The 20,444-nt window shown below is 34.6% G+C and overlaps 1 protein-coding gene, 1 long non-coding RNA gene and 1 pseudogene across 2 annotated transcripts; 2 read left to right on the top strand and 1 right to left on the bottom strand.

Moving 5' to 3' along the window:
- The first annotated feature begins 423 nt into the window (after positions 1-423).
- Positions 424-4,628, top strand: LOC149497700 (uncharacterized; annotated as a pseudogene).
- A 5,310-nt stretch (positions 4,629-9,938) lies between these two features.
- On the bottom strand, positions 9,939-11,593 carry LOC149497699 (uncharacterized). The gene is made up of 3 exons (XM_089719257.1): positions 11,125-11,593; positions 10,874-11,074; positions 9,939-10,393 (listed from the first exon to the last, which is right to left on the bottom strand). The coding sequence occupies exons 1-3, from the start codon at positions 11,591-11,593 to the stop codon at positions 9,939-9,941; spliced, it is 1,125 nt and encodes a 374-aa protein (XP_089575383.1).
- A 6,585-nt stretch (positions 11,594-18,178) lies between these two features.
- On the top strand, positions 18,179-20,169 carry LOC149497698 (uncharacterized). Its single transcript, XR_016320013.1, has 3 exons — positions 18,179-18,445; positions 19,110-19,194; positions 19,998-20,169. It is a non-coding gene; the product is annotated as an uncharacterized LOC149497698 (long non-coding RNA).
- Positions 20,170-20,444: the final 275 nt, after the last annotated feature.

The following is a 20,444-nucleotide window of genomic DNA, read 5'->3' as shown; positions in this document are numbered from 1 at the left end:
ATAAAAGAAAAAATATTAAGAAAATTAAAAATGTTTAACCGTCAATAGGTCATCTATCTATTGTAAGGGTGATCTAAATCTCTTATTAAATTAAAATGATAATAATTACAAATTATTCAGTAACAAAAAAGAAAATAAAAGATTATTATTGAGAATAAAACTCTTTCAAAACTCACCTAACAAAAAAGTATATTTTAATATATATAGATATATAAATATATCAATAAAATATTATATTTTTTTAAATTAAAATTTTAATTGTTTACCATCCCTGTGTTTAATAATATAAATTCTATTTGAAAATTTACTTGTTACAAATTATATGCAATCAAATATGACAAACTATAAAGAACAAAAATATTAATAAAAATAATATACTTTTTTTCTTGTTTTTTTTATCTCTCTCATAAAGCTATTATCACAATGTTAGAAGAAATCAGAGTTGAGGTGATGAAGAGAATCCTGAAAAAAAGGAGTTCAACAACTTGGATTAGAGATATTTCACCAAGAGCAATGGAGAAACTAGAAAAGAACGAGGCAATGTCCTTTGATTGGTACATTGATCCAAGTGGGGATGATGGATATGAGGTTTGCAACATTTATAATGTTGTGAACAGACACTGTGTGCACATATCCAAGCAAACCTATGCAAGTAGAGGCTGGGACTTGACTAGAATCCCCTGTACACATGCCATATGTGCAATGTGCTCAGAAGATATGGAACTAAAAGCATACATTTATGAGTGGTATCACAAGGAAACTTATCTGAAAGCATACCAATACTCAATGCAGCCTGTTAGAGGTAGAGTTTTTTGGCCATAATCAGTGAATGAGGTGATTGATCCAATGAAATAAAGGTGAAACCTGGAAGAGGAAGACTGCTAGGAGAAAGGGGATTGAGGAGACTAAAAAAGTTAGATATAAAGTTAGTAGGGTTGGCATGGTAATGCAGTCTACATCATGTGGTGGTAAAGGACACAATGTTAGAGGATGCCCTAAGAAGAAAGAACAACCAGATGTAATGTTATGTGAAAACTATAGGTCTAAATTTACATTTCTTGACTTCATTCTAATATGATCTGATTCTTTGTGTAATCTGCCTCAAGCTCAAACCCTAAAGGAAAGCAAAAGAAACCACTCTCAAATATTGAAAAAAAGAGATGCAGGAGTGCCTCAACTGCCACAGTTGATTTAGGGACACCATACCAATTGGCATCACTGAACCTTTGGATAGGGTACCACAAGTGAGAGGAAGTTCAACAAACATGGATGAATCTAGAATTGCACGTGAAATTTTTGACATGTAGAGAGCCTCAGAGAGTCTAAATCAAAGAATTGTTCAAGAAAGATCTGAAAACTTGAGGAATCACATTAGTGTTGGAAGATCAAACTTGGTGTACACTGTAGGCATTGGCATCCTTAATTTAACATTTTCATGTATTGTTGGAATTTTTTTTGCATTTGTGTCATGTCATTTGGCTGATTTATTTGACTGGATGCAAGCAATGACTGCAGCAGCGGTTGTTGGATACAAAAGAAAGCATATGATGTGGAGAGGAAGGCATGCGGTTACATCTTCTCAAGTGCAAATGCTGAGAGAAATAAGAGCATCACAAACCAGGCATGGCAAAGACAAGAACAGGAACTTCAGAGCAACTCAGTGATAATGTCTATTTTGTCTATGACTTTAAGACTATATTTCTTGTTATTTTGTACTGACTCTAGCAGTATTTTGGAATGAAATATTGAAATTTCATGTTACTGTCTTTTTTCATTTTCTGTCACACTTTTGATATTTCTAAGGTGTCATATTTCACATATTTGGCATTAAAATCCATTAAGTGGCATTAGGTGTCATATTTGGCATTTAAAATCCATTAAATGGCATTTAAAATCTATTAATAAATATTTTCAAACTAGAAATTCATTAATAAACCAAAAGTGGCAGTAGGCGATACAAATTGCTAGAAGTGGCTTATAAACAAATAGTTGCCCTAATATTGCAAAAACAACCAAAAAACACCAATAATTAAGGCAACATCCAAAGGCAAGGCAACTAGAATCCACAACATCTACCCAAGTGTCCACAACACCTATAAAATTTCCACCAATACATGAGACAACCCATAGCAACAAAGCACACTGGGAGTATGACTTCTTTATACTGGAGAGAATCAATTAATATATTTGACTTGTTATGATTTTTTTGGCTTTTCGGCCAAAGTATTTTATTGCACATGATTAATTGATTGTTTATTAAAACAGAAAAAAAATATATGTTCTCCATATTTTCTTCATCCCTCTCTCTAAATGGGTGAGTCTAAATGAGATCAAATCCCTTCTCGCCATTATCAAATTTGTTCCAAAGACTCTATCCAAGATTGGGTCTTTCGCTTTAATTTCATAATATTATCCAAGATGCTCTGAACTACCAGCAGATGCCTTTCTAATTTTCGGCTTCATCGGCTATTGGGTTTTTTTGATTGCGTTTCTTATCGTAGTTATACCAGTACACACGCCAGAGGTAAAAGCAAATCTTATTCATTCGATAATATTGATGATGCTTTGGCTTCTTTCCATTTGATGCTTCGTAGTAATCCTTCACCGCCTGTTTTGGAATTTAATAAATTATTATCTGCACTTGTTCGAATGAAACATTATGCGACTGTGATTTTTCTTTACAAGCAGGTGGAATTGTATAGAATTTCTCTCGATGTTTATTCTATTAGTATTTTGACTAATTGCTTTTGCCATCTGAACCGCGTGGATTTTGGATTCTCTCTTATTGGGAAAATCTTCAAACTTGGCTTTCAGCCTCACATTATAACGCTTACTACGTTAATCCATGGGCTTTGTAGAGAGGATAAATTTGATGAAGCTGTGGAATTATTTGATGAAATCGTTGCAAAAGGGTATAAACATGATATTTATACCTATACTGTCATTGTGAACGGTCTGTGTAAAATTGGGAAAACCAATGTGGCCTTTGGTATTCTGAGAAGAATGCTCGAGGAAGGTTGTGAACCTAATGTGGTGTCATATAATGCTATCATTGACAGCCTTTGTAAGGATAGATTGGTGACTGAGGCATTAGAGCTCTTCTTGAAAATGAAGATTGAAGGCATCTCTCCGAGCATTGTGACCTACAACTCTTTAATCCATGGTCTGTGTATATCAAGTCGATTGAAGGAAGCTTTTTTGCTGCTTAACAAAATGTTGAAAGCCAACATCACGCCAGATCTAATTACCTTCAATATATTGGTTGATGGTCTTTGTAAGTGTGGAAGCGTTTCAAAGGCTTGTGGTATAGTCAAATTGATGATGCAAAGAGGAATAAAGCCTAATGTTGTCACTTACAGCTCTTTAATCTATGGTCTGTGCAATTCAGGCCGATGGGAAGAAGCTTCTATGCAGCTCAATGAAATGTTGGAAGCGAACATCGTACCAAATTTAATTACCTTCAACATATTGGTTGATGGACTTTGTAAGGAAGGAAGGGTTTCCAAAGCTCATGGCATAGTCAAATGGATGATTCAAAGAGGAATAAAGCCTGATGTTGTGACATATAACTCTTTGATGGATGAAATTGTCTACTCAACCAAACGGATCAAGCTAGAGAAATTTTTGACATGATGCTAAGCAAGGGTTATATGCCTGATGTTGTTACCTACAGTATCTTGATTGACTGTTACTGTAGGAGAAAAAGGATAGATGAGGCGATGAGGCTTTTTGATGAAATGCCTAGGAAAGGCTTGATTCCAGACCATTTCACATATAATTCTCTTATAGGTGGCTTGTGTAAAGCAAAGAGCCCTCATGCTGCATATAAGTTTTTCAAGAACTTGTGTGCTAGTGGCCATTCTCCAGATGTGGTAACTTACAACATTTTGATAGATGGCTTCTGTAAGCATAGGTGTCTAGATGTGGCATTGTCCCTATTTCATGAAATGCAGAAAAACTCATTGAAGCCTGATATTATTGTCTATAATATCCTAATTGATGGTATGTTCAAAGCTGGAAAAGTTAAAGAAGCAAAGGAATTGTTTTCTAGATTTTCCATAGAAGGGTTGCGGCCTGATATTTACACATACAATATAATGATCAATGGACTTTGTAAAGAAGGATTGCTAGATAAAGCATTCAAGGTGTTCAGGAAAATGGAAGGGAATAGTTGCTCACCAAATAGTTGCTCGCCAAATAGTTGCTCTTATAACGTGATTATCCAAGGATGTCTCCGGTGCAATGACTCGTCCATGGCAAACCAACTTATTGATGAAATGGTTGGCAAGCGGTTCTCCGCCGATGCCACCACCATGCAGTTGGTAATGAATTTAGCTTCGAACAAGCCTGATGATCCTCTTGTGAAAAAGTTGCTAAGCTGCTCTAAACATTCTCAAGGTGCAAACTTGAAGTGAGATTTTAGGATAGAACAACTGTTATACTGTTGCAGGAGGTTTTTGTCATATGTCCAGTTATGCCACTGCAATTTGTCTCGAAAACATGTTCTATTTTCTGCAATTCAATCTTTAAACGATGATTCAATTCAGTATTTTCTGCAATTCAATATTTGTATCAGACTCCTGCATATTGCCTTAGCAATAGTATCTATTTACAATTGCTTCATTGGATACACATATAATACAATTCTTCCTATCTTAGTTATAGAAGATTAGTTCATAATTACATGTCTAGTGTTTATGCATACTTAAAGAAAACTGAAGTAATATAGAAAACATATTCATTGCTTGGAAAAGTAAAGATGAACTTGTGTTTGCAAAATATTCGTTTCATGCATGTGCTCTGTTTTATGTTGATTAGTATTTTAGTTGGTAAAATTATACTTAGCGATGGAGTTGCATAACCTTCTGCTTTGAAATCATATATTAAACAAGCTCAAAAACTGGGCCTTGGTTTGCAAAATGGTTGATAAATGAGTGGCTCTTCAGTATGACTAGAAAGTGTCTGATACAACTTCAGCCACTGGTTCTTTATACAAGGTTTTATTGTCTACTCAACCACAGTTATTTCACTGCTGAAACCCAAGAATGTCTTCCATTACAAGTGGATTTGGTACCTCTTCTATCCAGATTTGCTCTTCTATCTCAAGAGAAAGAGCTAATCTTGCTAATGAATGAGCTACTTTATTATCTTCCCTAACTACATGTGAAATTAAAATGGAGTCACGCTGATTCAAGAGCATGCAACAGTTTAGAATTCGAATCCCCAAATCTGACCTTGACACTGTTCAAATCCGTAAGCTGAATACCAAGGATTGACAATCTGATTCTACCTCAATAACTCTGAGTCCCAGCTCTAAGGGCTTTGAGACTTCTACCTCAATAACTCTGAATCGCAGCTCTAAGGCCTTTGAGACAGCAAAAGAGACGGCCTCTATTTCGGCTTCTTCCAGCGAAAGCACATGAGAACACTTGTGAGAGCCACTGGCCATTATGTCACCATTTGAGTTTCTTATAACCATTCCATAGCCAATTCTCCCATCAGCGCCAAGCGCAGCATCACAATTCACTTTAAAAATACCTTCTGCTGGTGGTTTCCATCGAACATTCTTGCCAACAGTGCTGCTAACCAATTGGCCCTGCTGTTGTCCAGGTAATCAGGCCATAGAGAGCTTGTCCCACCACCTGCACTTCACTGAGCTTCTTTTGTTGGTGCAGTAGCACGTTCCTTCCCCTCCAATACTGCGAATCTCCATAGCTTCATGAGGCTCGAAAATAAACTCAATAAGGGTAATATCCCAGTAACTCGTTTCAAACATAGTAGGGGTTGAATGAACACGAAATTCCGATTGTCTCGTGTCTAGTGTTTTTGCATACTTAAAGAAAACTCAGTAATAAAGAAAACATACTCTATTGCTTGACAGTCAGGTGATCCTTTTCAACGCTCATTCTTCATGAATTCAGGTCTACCAAACACCACTGCTCTGTTTTATGTTGATTAGTGCTTTGGTTGTTAAAATTATACTTAGTGATTGAGTTGCATAACCTTCTGCTCCGAAATCGACATTGAACAAGCATAAAAACTGGGCCTTGGTTTGCGAAATGGTTGACAAATTAAGTGGCTATTCAATTGATTATAAAGTGTTCGATGATATGTCTGATACAACTTCAGTCACTTGTTCTTCATACAATGTTTTATTTTTGGGTTGGAAAAGGCTTACCATTTTCCAATGGCTGCCAAGAAATTTTTGTTATGGCTATGTAAAATTTGATTTTGATTTGGTACAATTTTACTATTTTTGAATTAATAATATTTCGTAAGTAAATATTCATATTAAATATTATTGTCTCTTTTCAGTATTCTATTAGATTTAATATGTTTGAAAGTGATATTTAGTGGAATGTTTAATATAATATTTTATTTTATTTGATCAATAAATAAATAACTAGGAAGGGAAGAGAGGAGAATATTGGGTTAAAAAAAAAAAAAAACAAAAGATAATGGTTAACTATAATAATGATAAATTACCTTCTATATTGATTGCTTAAAAATAAATAAAATATTATTATTATGAAAAATCTTTGATTTTTTCATTGCTATTTTTTCATCTTATGTACAAAAAAAAAAAAAAAAAAAAAAGAAAGCTTTACTAATCAAAGGTACATTTAATTTTATACGTGGTTTATGATTGATATTTATGTTACTTTAAATTTAAAACAACATTAACAATTTAATTACAATTTATGATATTTATGTTATTCTGTAGCTACTGTAATTTTATGTTATTTTAAGTTTAAAATCAAATTAATCAATTTAATTGCATATTGCGTAGCCACTTTGATTAGGAAGTTTAAGAAAATTAGAAATTTTATTATATTTACTTCTTCATTGTCGTAGTGTTTACAAATTTTTATACACTTAAAAAATAGTATATTAGAAAATTTAATTAGTATAGAAATATTTAATTTTCCAACCAATAAAATTAAGGTCTTAAATAACAATTTTCTATTTAGAATTAGATTAAGCTTAATAGAAAATTAATATAACCAATCAAAATTAAACTATCTTCATTTTTCAACCAATGAAATTAAAGGTCCCGATAATATTTTTATAAATTTATAAACTTAGCAGAGCGTTATAGGAACCCAATGTTCCCTCAATTCGTATTTTTAGATATATTATAGATTTTCATCCTAAATATTCATTAAATTAACTTTATATTAATGAGAAATAGCTAAATTTTAACTAAATGTGAATTCAATAACTAGTCCAATATATTTAGATATATTATAGTAATAACTAGTCCATTAAATTGATTTGGGCAACAAAATAATAACTTCTCTGAATCTTCTATACTTGAATTACTTTTCTAATAATTTGCAACATATGATGAATGGATTTGAGTTCCTACCGCTATGCATCAATAACATTAATAGATGAACAAGTTGCGTTACTAGACTTCATTGATCGAAGATCTATACATGCAAATCAAGATTGAAAATCTCTAACCAAGTAAAGTTAAATATCATATTTTTATTTAGTAATAAACCCTCACAAAGAAGGGACAAAAGAACTCTAAATATAGCCACAAAGTAAAAATAACCAAAAAAAAAAAAAAAAGACAAATCTATTATAAGAAAAACAGACTTGAGTTTATTAAAGTGAATAAAAGATTAAGAACTAAAAAAGATTAAAAGTAAAAGAAAATGAAGCCAAAGGAAGAGTAGAAGTGAAACGATCCGGAAAATCTTTTTCAAAAAATTTTGCATTTGAAAATTTAATTGTAAATTTTAATCAATGAAATTTAGCAAAAATATTTTATTAGTACTAAACCAGACCTGTAAACCAGTTTGAATTTTTGGAAAACCAGGTGAAAAACTCATAAACCAATCAAAAATCTAATCAAATCACAGAATTGGATGAAATCAGCCCTCTCTCATGCAAATGGAGCCCCTAGCGATGCAAATCGGAGCTATCTCCTTCGACAGCTCTTCTCTTCGATCTCAGGCGAGTCCTCGCCGTTTCCAACCATCGTGCACACTGAGAGTGGGTGTGATCAATTCTTTGTTGCCATGCGAGCGTTTCGCCTCTATCAAATGGAGTTTCCGATGGTAAATGGTGAAGCCACCTTGGTCGGTGGCCTTTGAAGCTGCTGTTAAGGCCATCTCCGGCCATTGAGCTACGCATCTCGCAAATCAAACTTGAGACCAGAGATCCCCTGGCGATGCGAAGTAGGATAGTGTGAAAAATTTGCATTTCCAGTGAAGTCGATTTTCTGGCCACTGTCTGTGGCGGTTCTAACGGCAGTGTCGGCAGGACTCCGATAAGGTTTCCGGTGAAGGCCGAAGAACCCTCTCCTCAGTGTGGTGAACGCGATGGTTTAGCTAAAAATTAAAAAGAATGGTGTTGCATGATTCTGGGTTGCTTGGATCTTCCAGCTACCGTACATGGAGGCAACGGCGAAGGTCCGGCGATTGGCCGGCAAGTCTCCAGCGAAACTCCAAGAGGCATAATCGTCTTTTCCTAGCATGGATTATGGAACCGTCGTCCGAATTTCCATTGGTACACTCTAAGATCAGTTCCTAATTTTGATACAAATTTCAAATTTAAAATTATCAGTTAATTAAGTTGATTCCGAATAAATAGTTAATTGAACATGATTCCCGTTAGAAAATCTTGATAGATAAACACACTTAATTCTAAAAAAATTAAGAATATTAGTCGTTTAGAATAAATGTTATAAATCGAAACATGAAAGATAAATGGGAATACTTGAAGTGGCAGATTTAATTCTTGCTAGGAAATAGATATTTTAGTCTTTATGTTAGATTAGCTGATTATCGAAGTAGATATAACTAAATAACAAGAAATTAGATTATTTAAATAGTTATATATATAAATAGAACATTTTTAGTCTTTTATAAATAAATTAATTTTGACTAATTTACGGTATTTATGGTAACCGATTGTGATTAGTTAATTGGTTTAGAATTTTAGAATTATTAAGTGCATATATATGTGTTCTATATATTTATCCTTCGAATAGGAGTCAAGGATTTAATAGTTATTAATTAATGAGGTAAGTTATTAGCTAGTTAAAACTTAATGATTGATAGGGGAATATGAATTATTTGGCATGCGGAGTATATATGATTATGTGGTTGTATTGTGAGTATGAACTAAAATAGTGCTTAATCCCGATGGAATATGGCTTAAATAGTTTTTTATCTTTGAGTTTGATTTAGAAGATAAATAGTTTTTTTTTTTTTTGAAATATTGCTCATATACTATTAAGAGAAGAAACGAGCAAAACAAGCAGGAACAATATCCCAAGTTCGAAAACAAGCCCCACTAGGAATTGATTTAGCCAAAACATGAGCTATATCATTAGCTTGTCTTCTAATCCAAGCCAAGGTGACATTAGGCAATTGGACTAAGAGTAACTTACATTTAGAAATGACAACTCCAAACTCAGACAAGTCTTGGACCGAACTCCTCATAGCATAGTAAACTTGTAGGCAATCGGTCTCAACCTGAATCTGCAAACTAGAGTAGTCCGACAAAAACTAGGAAAATACATTTCTTAGCGCTTGAGCTTTTGCTACTGTTAGAGAAGAACAACCCTGCAATGATGATGCTGCTGCTGATACAAATCTGCCATGACAGTTTGAAATTACGGCACCAAAAGCTCCATGGCCAACAGAGGGGAGGAGAGCGGCATCAAAATTTATTTTAAAGGTGCCAGCAGCTGGCGGAAGCCATTGATTATCTGCAGAAATACCTATACCTGTATTTGATGACTTCAGCTGGGCTTTCTTCCAAGAGGCTAGCATACTTCTAGCTCGCGTAACCACATGATAAGGTCCTTCTTCTACTTGGTTCCATTTCAGCTCATTACGGCTCAACCAAACACTCCATTGTCCCATAATAAAACTCTAAAAAAACTCGCTCTCCCACACCTTGTGTAAATGTTCCAACATCTATAAGAAATTTGGAAAAATTTCAATACGAAGCTGAACACCAAAAAACTGCCAACAAAAACTTGCTCTTGGACACGCAACAAGAGCATGGACTAACATTTCAGCAGCACCACAATAATCACATCCTGTATCAAGCTCTAATTCCCTTCTTTCCAAAGTTGCTTTAACTGGCAGAATGTCTCTACAACACCTCCAGAGGAAATGCCTCACTTTCGGCGGAAATTTTAGTGACCAAAGAGCTTTCCAAAAACCCAATCGCCAAGCATCTTCAACTTCCCCATAATGAGATGCTATTATTCTGTATCCATATTTCACAGAATATATCCCCGAGTCTGTCCAATGCCATATAAGGATGTCGTCCTGAACATTTGTAGCTAAAGGAATAGAAGTAATAGCTTCAGCAATTGAAGGGTTGAAAAGACCATTTATCAGTGGCAAATTCCAAGCATGTTCCCCTTATGCCAAAATAAGATCTGAAACCCTTATATGCTCAAAACCAGGAAGAATAGGTAACTTAACCCGAAACTGATTATCCCTCAGTAGCCACGGTTCAGTCCAGACATTAACTGATTGGCCATCTCTAATTCACCACCGAAAACCTAAAAAGATAGCATCCTTAGCTGCACAAATCCCTCTCCATACAAAACTTGGATTTCGGCCAGCACCTGCACCAAGGAAATCCCCACTTGGGAAATATTTAGATTTGAAAGAACTATAAAAGAGAGAATTTGTATTGTGTAAAAGTCTCCAACAGTGCTTTCCTCGCATACCTAGATTGAAACTTTACAAATGTCTAAAACTCAAACCTCCTTCTTCCCTCGCTACGCACAACCTTTCCCAACTCAACTATCTCATCTTCCCTCCCCACCAATAAGAATTCATTAACCTCTGTAACTCCTCCAAAATAGATGCCGGTATAAAGAAAGCACTCATACAGAATGAAGGAATAGCTTGTGCTACAGCCTTTATTAGCACCTCTTTGCCCGCTTTGGATAAAAGTTTCTGGTTCCAACCACTAACCAACTTCCTCACACGATCCTTCAAGAAAGAAAAAATACGCCTCTTTTCCTGACTAACTAATGAGGGCAGGCCGAGATATCTTCCATGGTTCAAAGGAGCAATCACATCAAAAACCCCTTTAACAGCATCCTTATCCACTTCAGAGTATTAGAGCTGAAAAAAAAACCTGATTTTTGCCAATTAACTGCTTGACCCGAAGCTGTTTCATAAGTAACTAGACTATGTTTAATCTCCAGAGCTTGAATCTGTGATGCCTCAAAAAAGAACAAACTATCATCTGCAAACAACAAGTGAGATAACAGAGGAGCAGCTCTCGAGACTCTACAGCCTTGGATGCGACCTTCATTTTTAGACCTACTAAACAGCTTTGACAGTCCTTCAGCACAAAGTATAAATAAACAGGGAGATAATGGACAACCTTGTCTCATCCCCATTTTTGGGATAATTGGGCCAACCTCATTCCCATTCACTCTAACCCAGTATTTAACAGAGGAAACAAACAACATGATCAAGTCAACCCAACGCTGGCTAAAAACCAATCCCTGCGTAACAGCCTGGAGATAGCACCAATTAACTCTGTCATAGGCTTTAGAAATATCTACTTTCAGTGCGCAAGCTCCTTGTCGACCTTTCATTCTTGTTTGCATAGAGTGGATTAACTTGAAAGCAACTAACACATTATTTGAAATTAACCAGCCCAGGACAAAAGCTAACTAAGATAATGAAATAAGATTAGGTAGAATGGTCTTAAGCGTGTTCGCCAGAACCTTAGTAAATACTTTGTAAACTACATTACAAAGTGAAATAGGTCGAAAATCCTTCACTGCCTCCGGTTCCTCTACTTCTGGAATCAACACAATTAAGGTATCATTTAGATTATCTGAAAATACACCTGCATTGAACCAGTCTCGACAACCTTGAACAACATCATGACCTACAATATCCCAAAACCTCTGGTAGAATCTAGGATTTAGTCTATCCATCCCTGGGCTTTTATCTGCATGCATTTGTTTCATTGCCAATTTAATCTCATCCACTAAAATATCTCCATATAGCATAGTATTCTTATTGTCCCAAACCAAAGGAGAAAATAAACCCACAATAGGACTTAAGTCGACGTCTCCTACCTCAAAAAGATTAACAAAATAATCACTTACCATACCTATCAACAAATTGTTGTCATTTATCCGCTCGCCAGTAGCATCCTTCAGCTGAAAAATCTACTTAGATTTCTTCCATTTTTTAACAATGGCATGGAAGTACCTAGAGTTCATATCCCCAGATTTCAACCAAATGGATTTCGCTCTTTGAGACTAGAAGACCTCTTCACGGTGCAAAACATCATCAAGCTTACGCTGCACATCTACAAACTGTTCAATATTACCACTGAACCGAAGATTCTCAAGCTGCACAGTCAACTGCTTTGCATCCTGTCTAAACTAATGCTTGAGTCTCCTACCCCAGCTCTGTAAAACGGTCTCCACAAACCTTTATCTTCCCCGTTACATCAATGCCATCATAATTAGTCCAACTCTCTCTAACCACAACATCCACATCAGATTCCTCTAGCCAAATATTCTCAAACCGAAAACGTTGATACCTTTCATTTTCAATTCTTGGAGAAGTAAGAATTAAAAGAGGAGAGTGATCAGACTTACTTGAGACTAGGTTTTGAACCTGATAATTAGGAAAGTGATTCTACTAAAAGACATTTCCCAAAGCTCTATCCAATCTTTCCTCCACCCGATGTTGACCTCTACCATGAGCCCAAGCAAAAGGGTGGCCCGATTTCCCAAATCAACTTGACCATAGTCAGCCACAGTATTCGAGAAACCCTGTAACAAACATGAAGGATGAGGAATACGCCCTTTCTTTTCTTCAGCGATCATTAGGTCATTAAAATCTCCACAAATTAGCCAGGGAAGATTTTCCAACCTAGTTAAAGAGTGAAGAACATTCCATGAAACTTGCCTACGGTATCTTTCCAGCATTCCATAAAAGCCAGTAAGGCTCCAAATAAAACCTTCAGTTGCAACAATTTTCATATCAATAAAATTTGGAGAATAACATATAGCTTCTAAATTCTTGAGAATTCCACAAAATGGATAAACCACCACTGTGTCCCACGACATCCACAGCAAAACAACAATCATAATGAAATCTGCATCAGGGCTGTTCAATTTTATTCAAAACAACTAAAGTTTCAGATGAAAAATAACAGTTGGCTTATGACATCGAATAAGTGCATTAAGTGCATTTACTACTCGAGGTTGCCAAGTCCTTGACAATTCGAACAAAGAATATTCATGGTTGTGGGTGTGCCTAGGTCTCAGGTCCCACCGGAACAAGGATAGCATCTGAATGAACTCCAAGTACATTTTCATCAAGAGAGTCATATGCAACCTCCATATTTGTTACTGCAGAGTCATGCAAAATAATCACATTGTCAACCCTGGCCATTTTTTGCCTTCTGCCACAAGCATCGTTTCATGTTCATTTAAATTCTGGCCCAACAAATCAATTACTCCACTTGCAGAATCCATTATCATAAGCCCACCAGTCGACCCTTTTTCAAATAAATCAGCTGCAGTGGAAAATGGTAAGTTGACTTTCAAATTTAAAGGATAATTCTTATCCTTTGAACCACTAAAATCATGCAACTGAATAGAAGCATCAATCACGAAACCAGCATACGGATTATCTGAAATTTTGTTACCATATTTGTCACGGAACCAGTGCCAATCATCCGCTGCAGCACCTCCTTGCCGGACGTTCGCCCTTAACCAATGACCCAACCCCTCTCCACTTCGCCGTCAACTTGAAACAACACTTCACAAGTACTGTCACTATGACCTAAGCGATCGCATATGAAGCAAAACTTGGGGAGTCTTTCAAAGGAAAAAGTCACAGTGAAGATACTTTCGTCCACCCTCCTCATTTTCTTCCACCCTTTGAGCGGTTTCCGAATGTCTATAGCAACTCGGATTCTCATATACTCCCTCCTCTCCTTATCTTCTTTACCAGTGTCAAACAAAATAAATTTCCCAACAAAATCACCTATCTGCTTCCAAATTGCTCAATCATCATACCCACCGGAACTCCTTTGATCTGAACCTAGACTTCCACTAAAAGCAATTCGACAGTTCGGGGATCTTGTCCAGGTTTGATCTTTTCGATCATAAAAAGCTGGTTGTTGAACATACAAGGCGAGCCATTCCAAACTCTATTAAAATCCACGTTATGGAAGAAACGAATCAAAAATACCTTGGGATCAATCTCCTCAAAATGGATTCCTCTACCTGGTTGCCAAATTCCAGCCAAGGTGGACTTCATAGCACCCAAATTCACTCTTCGATCGGACAAAAGATGGCCCACCAAACACAAAGAATAATCGACTGGTTCCTCCTATATTACTGGGGCATCAATGATAGCATCCTTATCATCCTTAATCGTTAATGCTACAAGGTTCGGAACCTCATTCGAATCCATAGAAGAACTAGCCATAATTTCAAATAAAAAGCTGCTCATGCAAGAGGCGCAAGACAGCACATATCAAATAAAAAACTGCTCACGCAAAAGACGCAAGACAGCTCACATTTGAAAAACGCAAGACATAATAAAGATTAAGAGAGACCTTTTTCAAAAAGGGGTGAAGTTTGTCAATTATATTATTTGTTGCTTCTTAGAAGTTGGTATACCTGATGAGCTTAATAGGTAAACTGTTGATTACTTGTTACATATGAAAAGGTAGATAATTACACTTGGATGCAACATCATTAATGAAATTTGAATTGTAGTGAAATTTTAGTGAATTACGAAATGTAAATAGTGGATGTTGAGTTATGAAGATGGCAGATGGGGTATGATTAATGAATAATGGTTATGGCGGATGAGATAAGTTGTTGCGAATTGCCTGATGGATGGGCTTTGAGAATTTATTATTGAATTACAGTTTTTTCTCATTTATCATTATAAGTAAGAATAAACAGTACATACCATTTGCATTATACATAAAATTATCAATATATAACAGTTTGTTTATTTATTTATTTATTTTTCAAGTACCAATTATTATATTATTATTATTTGTTTCTATATATATTTTTTAGTATCTATATATGAATGTCTAATTGTGCACTTGCATTATGATAATTAATTATTTGATGTACTTGCATTTAATTGTACTGCTTGATTACATGCGTTGTGATAATAATGTTCTTTGTTTGTGTGGAATTGAGATAAAGTGGGTCACCACGGTTTTTTGAGGGCGGTCTTGGATACCGTCAGCCGTGTATGGGGAGATCGATGCCCCTGTGTGCATCTAATGATATGGATTATATGGAAACTATAGGGTGGCCTCCTATTGATTATGGAAAAGAAAAGACAGAATGGAAAAAAAATGAGAGGGTTGGTCAAGTGAAGATTATATTAGACCAGTCGGCCATGTATGGGGGATCGGATCCCTAGTGCACACGTCATGAGAGGATGCACCATGTGTGAGGATGGCTCATCGGGGGTTTCAGTGATGCCATAGACCAATTTCCACGTGTTTGTGGGTGCTGATGATGTGCTATATGTTTGATTGGATGAGTGCTCATTTTAATATTGTAGGAAGTATTCACATGAATGCTTGTGTTATGCAATAATTACTAATCATTATTAAACTCACATTTCATTTGTAAACTTTCCAAGAAGTAAATTCCTCTTTGTCCCAATAAAACTCTGTTTCCTTCACCGCAGAGCTAAAAAAGAAATTTTCTGATTTCAGTAATTAATTTATTAAATAATTATATGTACGAGAACTTATTTATATTTATCTGTTAGCGAATTCCGCAATTGTAGGATTTATGTACCTCTAGTGATGTATTAAAATAGGTATAATATAATTTATGAACCCATAAATATTTTAATTATTTTTCTAAGTGCATGTATTAACCGGTAGCCCATATTATGAATGTAGTATATTACAAATTGGGCCCGAACTATGAAATGATTAAGATGTTAAATTCGGCCCAAAGTATAATATAATTATGAGACTTATTTGTGTGCGGCAATATGGGCCAAATGTTTGAAATTCGTATTGACAGGATTAAATTTAGTGGTTTAGGCTTACTACGGGTGTCAAGGGCCTTAAGCTTACTTGGGTCCTAATCTCTTACGGAATGAATCTTATTTTGTTAAGAAATATACTTTAAAAAGAAAATTAAATCAAAATATTAACTTTTTTTTTTTAGAATACAAATATTAACTCATTAGACGAAAAAAAAAAAAAATCAAAAAGTTAACAAATTCTAAGTAGTCCTATCAAAAAAATTTGTTTTTTCATTTTGATAATCCTACATATAGCTATGGAGGTTACATTAAAAAAAATTAAAAATATATTTTTTTCGTTTAACATATATTTATTGTTATATACATATAGCTATATAATACATATATTCATTTTGATAATAGTTATAATAACTGCTATTATTAACTCAATTGAAATATTAATTTAATAAGGAACTTCAATTAGGAATCTAATAAATTAGATTACCATTATGATTGTTATTGAGTCATAACACCTATACGGAAAAAATATATGACTTATTCGGCCAAATATATTAGAAGAATAATAATAACAGGCCTCATGTCCTATGCAATATCACATCTAGATCTGTTTCATTTGGGCCTTTGAGCGTGTTTGAGATTCAAATTATTAGGACCACAAAACCTATTGAAAGTCATTTAAATCACACTCAATATGAACTTTAGATCACAAACATCTAAAAATAATTAAAATATGGTTAAAACATAATTAATTCCTTAAATTATATTGAAATTAACACTTTGAACATAACTATAACGTCCTAATTATGTAAATAATTAAGTCCTATATTTAAAAAATAACTATAATGTCTCTAATTTATACTTTTCGTACAAAAGTGAACTTTTTATCGTTAATAAGTTACACTTTTTAAACAGAATATGCTCATTTTTTGAACGGAAAGAGATCACTTTTTAGACGGAAAAACTTAATAAAATATAAGTTAAAATGTCATAATTATTTCTCAAATATAAAATAATTTAAATATTAATTTAAATATAATTTAGAGATCCGGATATTTTACCCTTAAAATAGTCTCATAACAAACAAATATTTGTAACTTGGATAGTAATATCTTGCCGTAGGGACAATTTGAAGACCATTTTTTTTTTTTTTTTAATATGAGAAAGAGGAATTCATCTATTTTTACCTTCACTGTTAGTATTATTATTATATAAGTATGTCTTTTGTGTAGGCTTTATCGTAGATTAAGCTCAATTTGAATTTATAATATCTAAGTTTAATTTGCCAAGAAAATTAAATATCCATGGGATATCTACTCCCTAATTAATTGGATCAAATTCAGATTTAGATAAGGATTGGATCATATATTGGGTTTAGGTTAAAAAATAAATAAATGAATTAGATTGATACGAGCACATGGCCTAGCACGATGTAAATATATTTATATTTATATATTTATAAATATAATTTTGAAGTTGTGTCGTGATATAATAGAATTTAATATTTTATAATAAAAGTTTATGCATGATACTTTATATTTGTTAACTTCCTACATAATAATTTAACTTTGAGACAATGTTATAAATATTATATTGTCATTATCATATACATGCACTATGTAATAAACCATAATAATATCTTTACAGTTTGATAATGCTATTTCTAGTAGAGTTTTGTCAAAATATTTGTTATCACGCAAATACAAATATATTTTTCAAGTTGAAAATCTATATATGTTCGTTTTTGTCTTAGTTGATACAATTTTATTATAAATTTTTTAACAATACAATTTTTTAAAAACCTAAAATATTTTTTAAAAAACAATAATAATTAATAAAATTATTGATGAAATATATACATATTTGATCCATATTTAATTGGATATATACTTTTGAAATACCCTGAATTTTTATTTTCAGAACATTTTCCAATTTAATTTAACGAACCGACAGCCTGGAAATTGCTATTAATATTTTAGTGCGAATACTATGAGAAATCGAATTGAAAACCGATTGAAAAAGCCGAAACCGGTTGAAAATCGAAGATTTGGGCCGAATCGAACCGAATCGAACCGGTTCGACCCAAACCATCTAGAAACATCCTTTTCCCTTTATCTTCAACGCCTATCTCCTTCACTCTCACCATTTCTACGCCACCTCCAGCCCACCACCGCACCACCACACCTCCCTCTCTTCTTCTTTTTCTTCTTCTTTCTTTCTTTCCTTTTTCTTTCTTTCTTTCCCTTTTCTTCTTCCCTGCAACTGGGTCTGCGTCACTGCCAGCAACTGCAGCAGCTCCAGCAAGCCTCTGACCACCGGATTGCGCCTCTGCCGCCGCTCCAGCGTGCCTCCGACCACCGACAGCCACTGCTCTCCGATCCGGCACACGTGGCAATTTCCGATCTAGCAGAAATTCAACAAAAAAAAATTATATTGGGGTATAAATTAATTTAAATATATTTTAGTTAATGAATTTAATTTTATTAATGATAGTTACTTAAATTTAGTTAGTTTACTTTTAATAATTTTAGTTGACTTAGTTAATGTTAGTAAAATTAGTTAATTAAATTAATTTTATTATTTGTAGTTAATTAATTTGGTTAATTTAATTTGATAATTGTGAGTAGTTACCAGTGTTATAATTTTAGTGTTGATTTAATTAAGGTAGTTTAAATATAATGTTATTGTAATGTATAATTTGGATTGTGTGGTGATGTTGAGATTAAAGGAGGATGGGAAAATGTTGTTTGATTAATTGCCCGATGGATGGGCCGTATGGATTGAATAATTGTGAAATTGTTGATATTTTAGCAGGTAGATAGTCTAAATTTTAGGGGAGATGCTGCCGAAATTTCGGTAGAAAATAAATCAATTATAGAAATTAAATTACTTAATAGAGATTAAATTATTTATAGAAATTAAAAATATAGAATAAGATTATTAGAGTGATAAATAAATAAGGAAACCCAATATCTGTATCTATAAATATATATATAGTTTAAATTAATAAATGAATTAAATGACTGCCAAAACTAGTAAACGAATATAAAATAGAATCTTCAAATTTAAAATTCTTACTTAGAATTCTATTGTTTATTATAGAGGTTTATAAAATTCCGAAATGCGAGGACGAAAGCTGGAAGCATGGAGTGATAAAGACAGTCCTTTTAAAGGACAATAAAGAAATGTGAGTAGTGTTAGATAATTCGCTTCATCCGCCTGCATGCATGCATTCACGGCTAAATGTTATCATGCATTATTTTATTGAAGTGCCATATTATGATGCACTATTTGTTGATAGTAAAAATTGTTTGATTACTTGTGCTATGAATATACTGTGCCTTGTTTGTGTGGAATTGGGATGAAGTGGACCACCATGGGTTTGTGAGGACGGTCTGTGATATGGATCTTGAATATGATATGATATTGACCGTCGGCCGGGAAAATGGGAGATCGGCGCCCCCGTGTGCACCTGATGATATGGATTGTATGGAAAACCACAGGATGGCTTCTTGTTGTTGCGCACCTGATAATCTAGATTTGATTGTAGCCCGCAGGGTGGCCTCCTGTTGTGAGCACTTGATGATCTAGATTGGATGGAGACCACCGGGTTGCCTCCTGTGGGTATGGAAAAGAAAAGAGAGAATGGAAAAACAATGAGAGGACTGGTCAGTGAGGATTAGACCAGTTGGCCGTATGGGGGATCGGCTCCCCGGTGCACATGTATGAGAGGGCGAGCCATGTGTGAGGACGGCTCGTTGGGGTTTCAGGTGGTGCCACTGACTAATTTCCACGTGATGTGATTATATGAAGGTGATGATACTTGTGATTGCTGCTGTATTGCCATTTGTGTGACAAACTGCATGATCATATAATTAAACGGTAACTAGATAAAAATATTTAGCATCTGTGTGATTGTGTGGGGTGAGAGGGTTATCTAACCCTACTCATTGAGTTTGGCGCTCACCCCTGCCTACTATTTTTTTTCAGGTAATAGAAAGAAATAAAAGCCTTGTGGAGTTGAGACACTTATTGTAGAAGACTTTTAATGATAGAAATAACGATGTAAATATAAAGGTAGAGTTCCGCAATTGTATTCCAGTTGGGTTGTAAATAAATAGTAAAAGTCCATATTAAATATATGAACTGCATTTTGAGTTAATGGGCCTGAATCTATAATTATGAATAGAAGGTGAGATTTAAATAAGTTAGGCTTACTACGGGCTTCGGGGGCCTTAAGCCCACCCAGGTCCTAGTGCCGGTCCGGTCCATGGAAATGGGTCGTGACAAAGGTGGTATCAGAGCATAAGTTGGGCCGTAGGAATCAATTGCGGAACATAGGAAATTAAATAGAGAACTCCTATGTTGGGATCGGCCGTAACCAACAAAGGAGCTGTAGTCGGGATTGAATTCCATTTTAGTGCCGGTGGACGCATC

The sequence above is a fragment of the Jatropha curcas genome, chromosome 3 (assembly GCF_041381405.1).
Source record: "Jatropha curcas cultivar XTBG-Jc1 chromosome 3, XTBG_Jcur_1.0, whole genome shotgun sequence".
NCBI classification, from domain to species: domain Eukaryota; kingdom Viridiplantae; phylum Streptophyta; class Magnoliopsida; order Malpighiales; family Euphorbiaceae; genus Jatropha; species Jatropha curcas.
Note: the sequence above shows the minus strand (reverse complement) of the source record. Positions and strands in the feature narration are given on the sequence as shown.

Bases quoted from the DNA above. Each gene is read 5' to 3' on its own strand.
- LOC149497699 (XM_089719257.1), bottom strand. From the start codon at position 11,593: ATGAAAGGTCGACAAGGAGCTTGCGCACTGAAAGTAGATATTTCTAAA. The intron at 11,075-11,124 runs GTTTTTTTTTCA...ATGCTGTTAAAG, and splicing joins AGTTAATTGGCAAAAATCAG to GGGTTTTTGATGTGATTGCT. The intron at 10,394-10,873 runs GTATGAGTGCTT...TTTTGGCATAAG, and splicing joins ACAAGCTATTCCTTCATTCT to GGGAACATGCTTGGAATTTG.